The 15,865-nt window shown below is 39.6% G+C and overlaps 1 protein-coding gene across 3 annotated transcripts in view; it reads left to right on the forward strand.

Annotated features, from left to right (window-relative positions):
• The first annotated feature begins 414 nt into the window (after nucleotides 1-414).
• klhl22 (kelch-like family member 22) overlaps nucleotides 415-15,865 on the forward strand; it is a 41,899-nt gene continuing 26,448 nt past the window's right edge. Inside the window, exons 1-4 of one of the 3 annotated variants that reach the window (XM_056246882.1) lie at nucleotides 415-604; nucleotides 1,122-1,394; nucleotides 2,574-3,051; nucleotides 6,032-6,441. In XM_056246882.1, coding sequence (XP_056102857.1) covers nucleotides 1,186-1,394; nucleotides 2,574-3,051; nucleotides 6,032-6,441 — 1,097 coding nt within the window. In that variant the 5' untranslated portion in view covers nucleotides 415-604; nucleotides 1,122-1,185. Of the gene's footprint in view, nucleotides 609-1,121; nucleotides 1,395-2,573; nucleotides 3,052-6,031; nucleotides 6,442-15,865 lie in introns of all 3 variants that reach the window. The other 2 variants (XM_056246883.1, XM_056246885.1) reach the window with 2 other exon arrangements.

A 15,865-nucleotide genomic window follows, 5' to 3' on the forward strand; every position in this document is an offset into this window, starting at 1 on the left:
GCTTTCAATTTACATTGTACAAGTGTCTAAACATGAGAAAAGTAGTTTGCTCACATGAGTAGGCTACAAAATAGTCAATAGGTTAATTATAGATATATGTGTAATATGAGTAAGGCTATTTCTGTGAATGTGAGAGACATACATTTCATTAGCTGGTAAATACGTAGAAGAAGAACAAAGTGCAGTAAATAGTCAAATTAAAATACACACAAACACACACATTTTTTTCTTTTAAAAACACCCTCACAGCAGCGTTAACTAGTTTTTTGTAATATGATGCAAAGGTAATATAATACAAAGTATAGTGTTGTAAATGTACATACGTGATACTGCAGTATTTACGATGCTCGTGAGCGTTAAAACACGTGATCACAGTCTGTGAAAAGGGTCCAGTGCTTTTCATTTGACAGTCACTGCTGATGTCATTTGTTTTGCTCTGTACCGGAAGTGCTGCTGTGACATCACAGGGAAACTCAGCTGGGCGATCAGAAAACAAACAAACTGAAGCGTCCTCATCATAGTCATAATCATCATCATCATCTTCATCGAGTGACCGGTGTCATACGACAGCAACAGGCTTCTTTAAAACATCCGATCATTTCCGGTAAGTGCAACGACAGCTGAAGTGTTGCAGATCCCACACAAACTCATTTGCTGTACTGTAAGTTTATATAACGATCACACACTGCTGACAGCTGAATAAATCCCATCCAGCCTTTGATCACATCATTTGTGTTATCGTAATGTTGGGTTTAGTGGCACTTGCTGCGAATAGGAATACACAGGCCACTCTTTACAGCTATATGATGTTCACAATTTGAAAATAAAGGGTGTCAACCTGAAGCTTGACACTCTTTTTTTAGCCCTTAAGATGCTTTTTTATTTTTTATTATGTATTCTCATTTATAATTAAAATATTGTGTTTCTTGTTTCTCTGTGGTTATGCAGCGAGACAGACAGGTCTTTGTTTCCTGTAAATGAGAGTATGTCTTCTTCCTATTTACATGGTGGTGTGATATAACATTCTATTAATAGTAATTAATAACAATGGATGACATACACAGGATGAGGGTCCAGTTCTATGTGTATTTACTCATTTCTCTCCCTGTTCTTTCATTTAGCAGCAGTGTGGAACAGCACACAAACATGTGAGCAGGTTCACTTTGTTTGCATTTTTGTGTCAAGATGGCTGATGATTTGGTCTCCTGCACGGCCCGCTCCGCTCAACCCTGTGCGAAGCAGAAATACCGCAGTAATGCCCATTCACAGGGGCTGTTAGACGGGCTCCTGATGCTGCGACAAGGCGGCATTCTGTTCGATGTGGTGCTCTTGGTGGAAGGAAACCCCATCCAGGCCCACCGTATTCTCCTCGCGGCCTCCTGCGACTATTTCAGGTATGTATGACACTCCCTTAAAAATTAGGGGATTTTTTAAGGTTATGCTCACCGAGGCTGCAAATGTAATGAATTCCTGCATTTTCAGCATCATTACTCCAGTCTTCAGTGTCACACGATCCTTCAGAAATCATTCTAATGTGATGATCCGCTGCTCAAGAAACATTTCTCATTATTATCAATGTTGAAAACAGTTGTGCTGCTTTCATATTTTTGCGAAAACCGTGAGATATTATTTTTTCAGGATTCTGTGATGAATAGAAAGGCCAAAAGAAGAAGCATTGTTTCAGTTTCATTGTCCAAACCCCTCACCATTTTTAATAGGCCTGTTCATTTAATATTCAGCTGTTTTGCAGTTCACCAGCAGTGTGACATACTTTCCTAGAAGAACAAATATACCAAGTCTTTCAATTTATATGAGATTATAAAACTACACGCCCAATAATTACACAATAATCATAAATATTTTTTTTTCATATTACACCACTCTCACATAAACTACTCAATAGATGCTGAGAATACACATTAAGTTACTAATCATGTCAGCGATCAACAGCCACTTTATGTGACATCATTTATATGTATTTATTTATTTATTTATGTGGGTCCACCATGTCCATGACACATAAAAAATATCCATGATAAAGGAGAAATCAAAAGAATTCGAGAATTCAGATATTATTATAGAAGAGATGTATTTCTCAAGTCATATGTATGAATTGAAATGCATTTTGAATAAATTAAGTTAATACTATTAATGGTTTATTACCTATGATTATTTTGTATTTTTAAAGATTATTGTAAAGCTACCATGTTCTTGTGAAAGAACTGATGAGCTGAACTTAATCATCTTTATTGTTCGACCTGACTCTCAGTTGTGTATCTAACACACACACATTCCTTCTTTCCTTTTCTTAAGTTATATTTTGGGGCTTTTTCGCCTTTATTTAGATAGGACAGTAGGAGGACAGACAGGAAATCATGGGAGAGGAGAGAAGGAAAATGGACCGGGAAAAGACCTTGAGCCGGAATTCGAACTCGGGTCACCCGGAGTCCACCATGTCGGAGCACTTGCCCACACGGCTATGGCTCCGTATAGCATGCTTGATATTCAAAAGATTGAGCTACATGGTTATTGTTTCCCTGTACAGTGTTTCATTCCTCTCTGTGTTTTTTTAGGGGGATGTTTGCTGGCGGTTTGCGGGAGATGCAGCAAACTGAGATCCCGGTCCATGGAGTCACACACACAGCGATGATGAAGCTGCTGGACTTCATCTACACCTCAGAGCTGGAACTGGACCTGGACTCGGTTCAAGAAGTGCTGTGTGCCGCCACTCTTCTGCAGGTGCAAGATGTGATCGGCTTCTGCTGCGACTTCTTGTTCTCCTGGCTGGATGATGACAACATCCTGGAGGTGGAAAAGCTCGCCGACATATACGGGCTGAACCAGCTCGGGGAGAAAATCCGCTCGTATCTGCTCAAGAACATCCAGACTTTCTCGCGTACGCCCGTGTATCGAAAGCTTCCTGCGGAAAAGATCTTAAATGTGCTTTCCAGCAACGAGCTGGAGGTGAGCTCTGAGAACGAGGTGTTTGAAGCAGCCCTGCACTACCATTACACCCCTGAACAGGTGGAGAAGGATGAGGTGTGCTTACAGGTGAGGAACAGATGGGTTAGTGATATCCAGTAGTGGACAGTAACAATCAAGGCTTGACAATAACACCCGGCAAAATACTGCGTGTGTATTTCAGCAGTGGCGTGTAACGCAGTCACTCCTACTAGCCACTTTGACGGGTTGATTTCATTTTATATGTTATATAAAAGTTTTTCAATATACACGTTGTCAAAAATATCGATTTTTCAATTCATATCGATATTGAAATATCTGAAACGCTTCCAATACTCATTTTCTGCAGAATAGATACATGATACCAGCTGCTCTCTCTCTCTCTCTCATTTCTCCGACAGCGAGTGACACACAAACCCGCCTCTCCTCACTCACTCCTTTAATAAGCTCCGGGTGAATATTGTTGGAATATTGAATATTGTTACAGGGCTTGAATTTTGGTGTGGGATCGCGAGTATTGTGTATAATTTTACTCATTCCTGCAGATTTTGTGCTCACACCCAAAGTGCGGCACATAAAACCGCCCCTCAGAACTAAACTGAGTTCTTTTTCACTGCTTATTTCGCTTAAACGGTCAAATACACACAAAATAATGTCAAAATGTCGGCCTTGGCGAGTATTCACGTAAACACAGTCAGTTATGTTTAGCAGTTGAGAAAGAAAACGCATGTGTAACAGTATAATGGATCTGTGCGTGAGGTGTTAAAGTGACAGCAGCCTAATATTCCTGCTGCCAAATTATTAAAAATATCTATATGGCAGTTTTTCCCCATGGTATCGATGTCAAAATTGTGGCCAGTGAAAATGCTGAGTGGCTTGTAACTTTGGAAAACCACTAGTCACAGCGGCTCCTGAGCAAAAAAGTTAATGTCAAACCCTGGTAACAAAGTATTTCTAAGTATTTTTATTTTGGAAAACTTTTACTTCACTACATTCCAAAGCATAATATCGTACTTTTTACTCTACTACATTCCATAAAAACATATCATTTCTCGTTATTTCTAAGTGAAGAAATCGCCACCCCCTCTGAGACGCAAGAGCGAAGTCCGATTCGTGAACGAGTTGATTCGTTCAATGAACCTGCTGAATTGGTTCACAAATAACACTGAACGATTCATTCACGAATCCACAGCTGTTTTTGAGTCAACACTGATTCAATTATCCAGTCAAAATGAGCCAAGGTATATCGTCCTCTGAACTTGAATGTGCTTGTGACTGATGGTGCAATAATTTACTAATGAATTTTAGCATTGATTATTTGAAATGAAATCATATTTAGGTCACTTATTTGTTAAAGTCCCCATGAATTCAAAATTGACCATACTTACTTTGTTTGCCTAAATTGATCGTTTTGTGGTGAACAATTCTAGCCTGGTTCTACCAGACTCTCGTACATTTCATTTGTACAGAGAGTCTGGCCTCGCTCCATTGAGAAACGTTTACTTCCTTGTAGGCGGGTTCTCTGTTAAAGTTCAAAACTATTGGATCTGCCCAGCGTCACTCAGGATCTGCCATAGCCAATCGCTAACGTGTGGTCGTGACGGATGTCATGCGCCGAAACCGGCTGGAAACAACAAGTCCGAATTCCATATTCATAAATCTAAATATCTAAATGCTAAACCTCTCTTTCTTATATTTGTGAAGGAATTTTAAAAATACCTCTTTTCAATTAAGTTGTCTGAGAACAAAAAAAAGCCTTAAAAACATTATCTGTTTGTAATTATTTTCCTTTTTTCAGTGTCATGTAATTCTCTTAACTTGTTCATGTTTATTTTATATTATCCCCCTACTGTTTTATTTTTGTTTTTATTATTATTTTTTGTTTGTTTTTGTATTATGTTTTCTGTTATTACTTGTGTATTGTTTTAAGCAATAATAAAAAAACAAGTCCGAATGATCAGAGGATTATGTTTAGAATAAGATGTCTGTCAACGAGAGCTGCATGTTTTGTTCATCGAATTTAAGAGTTCAAGGAACAATTCTAAATTCTAAATGTATATTTGACACTAAGGAGGACAGTGATGTATTCAGTCAACTGTCGAAGCTGGGTGTAATCAATAACAATACGCCGCTGCGGTCATTTCGGATCTGCCGCAAATGCTGTACAGTGATCATCGTGCACGCCGAGCTGCCCAGCACCAACTCCTAACCTTTCTGCCTCCCTCACTTGGTCCTCCATTAGTGCAACAAGAGGAGACGACAACAACTATCGGCTTTGCATCCTATCGTTCGCCTTAGCTAACTCATTCACCACTAGCGGAGTGAGCTGGAAAATTAAACTTTTCCCGAACCCCGTGGGGAGGAGGGCCACAACATCATGGCCACCAACAACACTTAGCAAACATTAACGGCTTTAACTTCTGGATATTCGGCAGTTTTGCAACAACGGACCGAATAGATTTTCTCACGTCTTTCTCCGCTGCCATTACTGAACTCCAACTCAAACTGACGCGCTACATTAACGTCATCGTTCTCAGCCACTCCCTCTGTTCGCTGATTGGACCGGTAAAAAAATTATTTCTGGAAACCAAAGTCTACAGCACAATCCCAGACGTAGTACTGAAGGAAAATAAAATTGAGCGGAAGTGCGTAGGAGGGCGGAGCCAGGCTAGAACAATTCATCCATGCAAGTCAATCCACACAAAAACATTTTTTGGCTTCGTAATCTTTAATCAAAATCTGAAATTTCCCCTCCCCTCTGCATTGGAGGACCTTGCCTGATGACGTAGGTTTGACGGTTTGGGCGTCTGCTTAACATCCGAAACCACGCCCCTCCAACTGACAGTAGACAGGCTGAATGAAAACACCTACTTTTCTAGATCCAATCAGGTGCTAGTTGGGAAAAAAAGCCACGCTACTTGCGTACATTAAAAAACAAATGCTTTTTATACTCAAGTAAAACTGAAAATGAGTACTTTGTCTTATACTTTTACTGGAGTAAGATTTTGATATGGTAGCTGTACTTTGTCCACCACTGGCGATATCTAAATCAAATGAACTCTTCCTTTAGGATCCGCTGCGGATGTTGGAAGCGGTGCGGTTCTGTCTGATGGAGAAGCATGTGTTGCAGCGCTTGCACAGCCGGTTAAAACAGTGTCCGCTACGAGACTCTGTGGCCGCCGCTCTACGTTACCACAGTCAGGAGCTGTGGCAGCCGGTCATGCAAACCCCACTCACTCAGCCTCGCTGCAGCTCCCAGTGCATTCTGGGATTTGGTGGCATGTATTCGTCTAGCGCACTGGTGGACAATGAAGAGCGGTTCCAGGTGTTCCACCCCTCCTGGGGCGAGTGGCGGAGTCTGGGTGCAGAACGTGCTCCTCGCATGTCCAACATGGGCATCGCCGTGCTCAATAACTTTGTGTACTTGGTTGGCGGAGACAAGAACACCAGCGGCTTCCGGGCTGAATCTCGATGCTGGCGGTAAGTGGCAGTGCATTAAGGGCCATACACAACTGGACGAATATCGGTGCGCGTTATTCGCCAGCGTTTTTCAACGCGTTTTTTGTGTTCACACCCAAGCGATTTTCGCTGACGATGAGCCAAGTGAACATGCAAATTCATTCCCTGACATTAGATGGCGCCCATTTGCTCTGCAATACCACTCCATAACAGTTCTCTTTTATCAAGATTTTTGTAGTCGCTGTCGCGTTTGTCATATAGTTCTTTATGTTCCGACACCAACGAGACCAGCAGCTCTACATTCATCTTGCCTTGCATCTTCCTCGTCTTATTTCTTCCCGGCAGTGTAGACGCTACTTGGCGTATATCTTCTTCGCCGTTACGTATGTGTGCTCGGCAAGACCGCTTTGTGTTTGAGCGCCCCCAAGTTGTGTTTAACTGTTACTTCAGAAGCTCCAGACACGTGAGCAAAAGCGGCAATCTCATTGGTCGGATAGTTTTTGACGTGTGCGTCAAACTAAAAAAACGAACCCGAGGCGTTTTTTTAAAAATGACGCTTTTACGCGTGGCGTTTTTCGCGTCGGTGTGCACACTCACATTGGCGCCCTTTGTTTAGTCACGAGGTGTTGAACGTAGGCGAATATCGCACAGGAAATTCGTCCCGGTGTGAACAGGCCTTTACGGTCATATTATTATTATTTTTTATTTATTTTTTAGATGGTGAAATGCACCTATGCATCTAGAACGATTGTTAGAACCATCATTTCCTGTTTAAAAGTAGTTTCCCGCGGTTTTTCAAGTTTGGAGGCGCTTGAATTATTCATATTCAAAATGGTAAGCAAGCGCTGATTTGTTAATGGTTTATAAACACTCACCTAAAGGATTATTAGGAACACCTGTTCAATTTGTCATTAATGCAATTATCTAATCAACCAATCACATGGCAGTTGCTTCAATGCATTTAGGGGTGTGGTCCTGGTCAAGACAATCTCCTGAACTCCAAACTGAATGTCAGAATGGGAAAGAAAGGTGATTTAAGCAATTTTGAGCGTGGCATGGTTGTTGGTGCCAGACGGGCCGGTCTGAGTATTTCACAATCTGCTCAGTTACTGGGATTTTCACGCACAACCATTTCTAGGGTTTACAAAGAATGGTGTGAAAAGGGAAAAACATCCAGTATGCGGCAGTCCTGTGGGCGAAACTGCCTTGTTGATGCTAGAGGTCAGAGGAGAATGGACCGACTGATTCAAGCTGATAGAGGAGCAACTTTGACTGAAATAACCACTCGTTACAACCGAGGTATGCAGCAAAGCATTTGTGAAGCCACAACACGCACAACCTTGTGGCGGATGGGCTACAACAGCAGAAGACTCCACCGGGTACCACTCATCTCCACTACAAATAGGAAAAAGGGGCTACAATTTGCAAGAGCTCACCAAAATTGGACAGTTGAAGACTGGAAAAATGTTGCCTGGTCTGATGAGTCTCGATTTCTGTTGAGACATTCAGATGTTAGAGTCAGAATTTGGCGTAAACAGAATGAGAACATGGATCCATCATGCCTTGTTACCACTGTGCAGGCTGTTGGTGGTGGTGGTGTAATGGTGTGGGGGATGTTTTCTTGGTACACTTTAGGCCCCTCAGTGGCAATTCGGCATCGTTTAAATGCCACGGCCTACCTGAGCATTGTTTCTGACCATGTCCATCCCTTTATGGCCACCATGTACCCATCCTCTGATGGCTACTTCCAGCAGGATAATGCACCATGTCACAAAGCTCGAATCATTTCAAATTGGTTTCTTGAACATGACAATGAGTTCACTGTACTAAAATGGCCCCCACAGTCACCAGATCTCAACCCAATAGAGCATCTTTGGGATGTGGTGGAACGGGAGCTTCGTGCCCTGGATGTGCATCCCACAAATCTCCATCAACTGCAAGATGCTATCCTATCAATATGGGCCAACATTTCTAAAGAATGCTTTCAGCACCTTGTTGAATCAATGCCACGTAGAATTCAGGCAGTTCTGAAGGCGAAAGGGGGTCAAACACAGTATTAGTATGGTGTTCCTAATAATCCTTTAGGTGAGTGTATAGGCAGTCCAAGTTTCGGTTTCTCTTTTTGAATGACGAATATATACAATTGATACCTGATATAGACAGTTATTTCCTTACACACAGATGCAGAATGCACGCTAGTTGGCCTTTGGCTGTTTGCAGCGTGTTTAAGCACAGCTTTTTCGCCCAGACACACTTTAAAGCGAGGTGACAACACAGTCGGTTTTCATTGAACCTTGTTGTCGGTTTTGTGTGTCACGTTCTTTACAGTCAGATTAGCTTGACTTTATTCAGGTTGGAGATCAGGTGTTTGACTTGCAGGACATTCACTTTGAGCTTCAGCTACTCTGTTTGGGATTATTGGATTTGTATTATATCCAAATCAGAGGCCAGTATAATCCAATAAGTGTGGATTGGATTATTGGACTTGTATATCCAAATCTGAGATCAGTATGATTGGAAGACCACTCATAGTTTGAAATCAGTTCTAAGATTCTCAAATGAAGTCGAATTAGAATCACTCAACGTAAAGAAACTGCCAATTATAGACATGCACATCATCAGTTATATCTGCGTGCACGTGATGGGCTAAAGGTTAGAAACATTCTAGTTTGCATATGATAAATGAAACTATATAGGCACTTTATCAAAGCAACTTACAAATGCACAAGCAATTTCTTATACCAGAGCCAAAAATTATCACAATATTGCAGTGCCCATTCCCAAAAGGTTAGTGCAGAAGGAAGTAAAATAGAGAACAAGAAGAGATTTTATTTTAAGGAAGTGCCTTTGATTGTGGTTTTAGTACACTGCTGGCGGAACTGGTATAGTATTTATTGTCTCATCTTACCACAAAATATTTCCTCATTACTCTCATGAATTTTGACAAAATTCGAGTTTGCTTTCTCAAGGTTCTTTCTGAGTATTTACATCTCATCACAGTGTTATGCAGAGCTCTTGATCGGTGTTGATATTGTTAAACAAAACCATTAAAACTGCGTTATTTAATTGAAATAAAGCTGAAATAAAATATAAATATTAGATGAAAAACTTAAACTTAAAAAAAAAAGCATTACACCCAACACTGATTACAAGTAAAGCATAATCAGATTACGTTTTTTAAAGTAACTAGTAAAGTAACACCATTACTTTTAAATTTACAACAAAATATCTGAGTTACTTTTTCAAATAAGTAACCCAAGTTACTTTGTTTTCCCATTTTTTGACTGACAGCTTGACAGCATGACGCAGGAAGTCTAAAGAGATACTTCTAATAATAATCACAGAGAATGCTTGCAAGGAAAATAACACACCACATTAAATACACAACGAGAACTGACTAAGGAATGAACAAAACAGGAAGTACTTACAGTTGTGGTCAGAATTATTGGCACCCCTGGTAAATATGATCAAATATGGCTGTAAAAATGCCATGCCCCATTATAAGGTTTCTAGAAGAAGCTGTCAGGTTTTGTGTCTGACAACGGAATATGCTGGATTTTGTTTTTGGGGGAGCGAGGAGGATTGTTCTTGAAACCCTCCCAAACAATACAGTGGTGTTTGATTTCTTTTAGGCTTTCTTTTGCTGCACATCAGAACTATATTCTATATATAATACCTTTGTGTTTCCTCATATATAAACTCCTGTGAAACAAGAAGTCATAGCTAAACAATTTCTGGTTAAAAAATGTAAATATGAATGGGAATATTTTACTCATAAAAAATTGGCCAATAATTGTTGCCAACGTGTTTTGGAGTATTTCATAATGCGATCCCCCCCCCCTTAAATTATTTCACTTCTATGAAAGGTTCGATTTTTGTGAATTTCTTTAATGAAAGATCAAAAGGATAAACAATGCAGATTTATTTTTACACGCATCTTTGTTAATATTTACCAGGGGTGCCAATAATTCTGACCATAACTGTATACACAGAGAACTAAACAAGATACAGGAGGGATTCATTAAAAACCATGGTAACAAACAAGGAGAACTTGTTAATACAGGAACATGAACAACAACATAATGAAACAGAACACAATCCTGACATCCTGTTCTCATGTTGAGAGAAATCTTGAGTAAGTGCAGACATAGATATCCATAATAAAGGCTAGATGTCTCGTCCGCGCTGCTGGCCAATGGAGGTCGACGTCCGCACCTGGCGGCCATCTTGTCACAGGCAGCTCGCTCACTCGTAACATTGTGTTTTAATGGTGCATGTACTTTTTAAATAACCATAACTTGCTCAATTTTCTACCGATTTTCAAACGGTTTGGTTTGTTATAAACGGCAGAGATGTAGTTATGACACTGCACACTTATGAATAATAAGTGTATCAATAAATAATCATCCAGAATTATAGCCACGTTAATAACGTTTGTAAGAAACCAAACCGTTTGTAAATCCGTCAAGATTTCAAGGAGATAAGAGTATTTGTGTTCGTGCTGATCACTCATCTTACATCAGGAACCACAGAGCCCACCAGAAAGCTTGCCTGTGACAAGATGGCCGCCGGTGATGACGATAGAGACTCCGCCGTAAGACATCTGGCCTTTATTATGGATATCTATGAGTCCAGAGGCGTTTTGTGTGTGTGTGTGTGAACATGATGCTTATTGTAGTTCTAGACTAATAGGGGTAGTTTTTTGGCGCTTTTCCACTACACAGTACCAGCTCGCCTCGGCTCGGCTCGACTCGACTCGACTCGCCTTTGTTTGGTTTTCCACTGTGTAAAAGTTGTACCTGTACCTGCTTTCGGGTACTTTTTTTCGTACCACCTCCGGCGAGGTTCTAAGCGAGCTGAGGCGAGCTAAGCCGATACTAAAATGTGACGTGAAAACAATGCCGACTGCTGATTGGTCACAGAGAATCTGCGTCATCATTGCACGCGCCAGATGGAGTATCCAGAATAACCCTGCCATTTCTAAATAGTTTGGCCAGAGATAGTTACTAAACTTACTACTATTATTATGGCAACTCGGAAGAATACGCCGTGGTCAAACGAGGAGGTGCAGACCTTCCTTTGTTTGGTTGCCGAAGAGAGGATCCGGCGAGAGCTTGATGGGGGAACGAAATGCGTCGCTATGACGACCGGGTACTATTTGTGGCGGTACTTTCTGCAATGGAAAACGGAGCGAAAAGCGAGCCGAGTCGAGGCGAGCCAAGGCGAGTCGAGTCGAGTCGAGCTGGTACTGGTAATGGAAAAGCGCCAATTGTGAGCAGGCATTAACTCATCTCACTTGCACAAAAACAGATACAGTATTCCTCAAAATAAATATATAAACAGTGAATTGCAAACTCTATCTGCAAATATTATGCAAACCTGCAATATTTAAATCTTAAATAACACAAATATACTTTGTATTTATTTAATCTCACTTTATTAACCAATCTCTTTGCTGCTGACCTACAATAATCCAGTTCAACCATACGAAAAAGCAAAAATGACTTTAGTTAAACATCACGTTTGTGTTTCATTTTTGTTTTTATTTTTATTGCTGAAGTAAGTGTTGAACTTTCTTCTGCAATCCAGAATGGCAGCAGAGCTGAAAGGTTTGTTTGAGCGGCGCCCTCTACTGTACAGGCGTGAACTTACATTTCCTTCTTCATTTCACCTTTGATGTGAAAGGACCTTTACATTTGCCAAAAGTTGAACTTTTTTTGTTATGAAAAACCAAACAAGCAAGCCCAGCCCAGGTGAGAAAAAGTAATGCAAAAGTAACGTAACACATCACTTTTCATAAAAAAGTAATGCAATTAGTTACTTTTTTAGGCAGTAACATAATATTGTGACGCATTACTTTTAAAAATAACTTTCTCCAACACTGCTCTTGTATCCAAATACTTGTTGGTTTGCATTTTATTATTATTTATTTTGTATTGTATATCACAGAATGCCCTTCAAAGATTTACTATCTTAATAATAATAATCCCTTAACTGAAGGTTTCTTAAAATGTTGTGGATATTTTAATAATTCACATGCAGATTTAATTTTTTTGCTAGTTGTAACCTGGTTAGAGCAGCAGTTTTTATTAATCTACAAATGTAACAGTGTATAGAAACTAAATGCTAATACAGGCAGTAAAAATAAATAATAAATCAAATATATAATAGATAATACTTTTAAAAATGGATCAAATGTAATTAGATTTACAGTGCTTTTGAATTATATAGTTTATAACTGTATAGTTTTATTTTATTCATGTCGTATCACAGCAACACTTTAAATAAAGAAATATACTAGAACATAGTTATGCCAAAATGTTGACTGAACTGATATTGTTGCTTGTGTTATAAACAATGGTCCGTTCATGAACTACTGCATGACTTATGTCAGCTAGATCGAGACAGAGCAGCATTTCAATAAGGTTTTTTGTTTTAAACAGAGAGATTCTCAGTGCAAATTATTATTCCATTTGTCCCGTATTAATTTAGCACAGACAGCCGAAAAAGACATTATTTGAAGTGATTCTTCAAATGAAATGATTCTAGTAATGAAGCATGAAATAATAATGAAAAAATAAGTCTTTGAATAAGTCTTATTTTGAAGTCTTTTCAATAACACATAGCTAAAAAACAGGACAGAAAAATATATAAAAACGATTAATATAACATGAAACATGATATATTACATACTACGTTTTTGATCATTTTCTAATTAAGTTGGCTTGTGAGAGCCAACTTACTGATGTTGTATTTAAACTTATTATTATTATTAGTGGTGCTTGCCTATGGCAAAGCAACACTAGTGTTATTGTGCATACTTATTATTCTTATTCTTATTATTATTCCGGACAAAAGTTTGACGCGCTACTCCTCCCGCAGTTTTTGTCACAGACCCATGAATGAGGTGTCAAAACGTGCGGCCTGTTCGGGAATGGTGTGCTATGACTTTTCTAAGAGATCGGGTGTACGATGTTCGCACAGCGGACGAAAAAGCGGCCGAAAAAGTCCCATTGACTTAACATTGCGGAATGTTCGGAAATTTGAATCCAACTGTCACTTTTTCACACACACCCAAGAAAAGGGCCTGACAGCCCTGCTGTCAGGCCCTCTCTCTCTCCCTCAGAGGATTTATTTTATCAAGCAGCCAATAAGTAATGGCCCTAAATCTTCAAAGCCACACCATAGCAACCAGTTACAGCACCCTAGCAACCGTTGGTGATAGGCACGAGGCCGCAGGCCTCGTGCCATACTAAATAACTCTATAAAAACTCTATAAAACTCTATAAAAACTCCAAATAAAAACTCCACAGTAATTATCTGTTAAAAAATACACGCCGACATCACACACCCCTGATTGAGGCGTCAAATTGTGCGGATTATTGAGGAGAGGTGTGGTATGATTTTTCTTAGCGATCAGGGGTACGGTGTTCGCCCCAGGGGCAAATCATTGGGTAAAAAAGTCCCATAGACTTAACATTGGCACAAAATTTGTGAGATCATATCTTTTGACTAGAAGGTCATAGAGACTTGGGCTTGGGCTCTTTTGACTCGGCTTATGAAGCAGCCAATAAGTAGGGACATAACAACTTCATGGCCACGCCCTAGCAACCACTTATGCCACCCTAGCAACCATAAAACTACATTTCCAAGCTATATTTTAGCTCCAGAAAATCGTAGAGACGTGGAGTTCGGCTTTTTTGACTCAGACTGTCAACTAGTCTTCTAATATCATCTAATAAACTGTATGAGCACACCATAGCAACCATATAGGGTACCCTAGTAACCATACAAACACATAAATAAGCCATATCTCAGCACCAGAACATCGTACAGACGTGTTTGTTGTCTCGTATGCAATCATGTACCACACTCTAGCAACCGAGCGACGAATTTTGCCACTGCAAGCACCACTTCACATTTTCTTCTGGAAATGTACATTCTAGTGTTGTGATTACTATTCACCAAGACAAAACTTCGGCACGCTACTCCTCCCGCACCTTTTGTCGTACACCCATGAGTGAGGTGTCAAATCGACCGGTTCATTGAGGAGAGGTGTGCTATGTCTTTTCTAAGCGATCGGTTGTACGATGATCGTCCGGCGGGCGAAAACATTTCCGAAAAAAGTCCCATAGACTTAACATTGGCACAAAATTTGTGAGATCATATCTTTTGACCAGAAGGTCATAGAGACTTGGAATTGGGCTCTTTTGACTCGGCCTATCAAGCAGCCAATAAGTAGTGACATAATAACTTCATATTCCCGCCCTAGCAACCACTTAGGGCAGCCTAGCAACCATAAAACAACATATTCAAGCCATATCTCAGCTCCAGAAAATAGAAGAAACATGGAGTTTGCTTTTTTTGACTCAGACTGTCAACTGGTCTTTAAATATAATCTCATAAACTGTATAAGCACACCATAGCAACCATATAGGGAACCCTAGTTACCACCTGAACACATGAATAAGCCATATCTCAGCACCAGAACATCGTACAGACGTGGTTGTTGTCTCGTATGCAATATTGTACCACACCCTAGCAACCGAGCGGCGAGTTTTGCCACTGCAAGCACCACTTCACATTTTCTTCTGGAAATGTACATTCTAGTTATTATTATTATTCTTCTTACTCAAAATTTACAACTGCTACTCCTCCTAGAGCTTTAACTCCACATACTCCAAACTCGGCACGGACACTCAAACTGTTCTGACTCGGTATGCTATATCTTTTCTAACTGATCGGACTTACGGTTTTCCTAAAAATGACGATCAAAGTCGGAAAAAACTCCCATTGACTTTACATTGCGGAATCTTCAGATTTTCAAACTCCCCAACTGTCAAAAATTCAAATGTAAATCCCTTGAAACCCTAGACTGAATCAAACTGCCATTCTATACACTATATGAGCCAATGAGACTCATTCAAACTAATAAACTCATCTATCTATGACACTTATCCATCTATCTATCTACTTTAAACTAAATTAAACTTCAAACTAAATTAAACTTTAAACTTCAAACTAATTTAAACTTCAAACTTATTTAAACTTTAAACTTCAAACTTATTTAAACTTTAAACTTCAAACTAATTTAAACTTTAAACTCATAAACTCGTACACTTATAAACTCATACACTTATAAACTCATGAATTCATACACTTATGAACTCAAACTCATAAATTAATAAACTCTGAACTCTTACTCATTTAAACTTATAAACTCTAAACTCATAAATTCATACACTTATAAACTCATGAACTTATAAATGCATTAATTCATACACGTATGAACTCTCATGAATTCATACACTTATGAACTTTTAAACTCATAAATAGTTCACCATAGCAAACACCCAGAACACTCTAGCAACTGCATAGCAACCACCCAGAACACCCTAGAAACCAACTGAAATACCTTAGAACACCCTAGCAACACCATAGCAAC

Source organism: Rhinichthys klamathensis, unplaced genomic scaffold (assembly GCF_029890125.1).
Source record: "Rhinichthys klamathensis goyatoka isolate OS25496 unplaced genomic scaffold, OSU_Roscu_1.1 h1tg000040l_1, whole genome shotgun sequence".
NCBI lineage: Eukaryota > Metazoa > Chordata > Actinopteri > Cypriniformes > Leuciscidae > Rhinichthys > Rhinichthys klamathensis.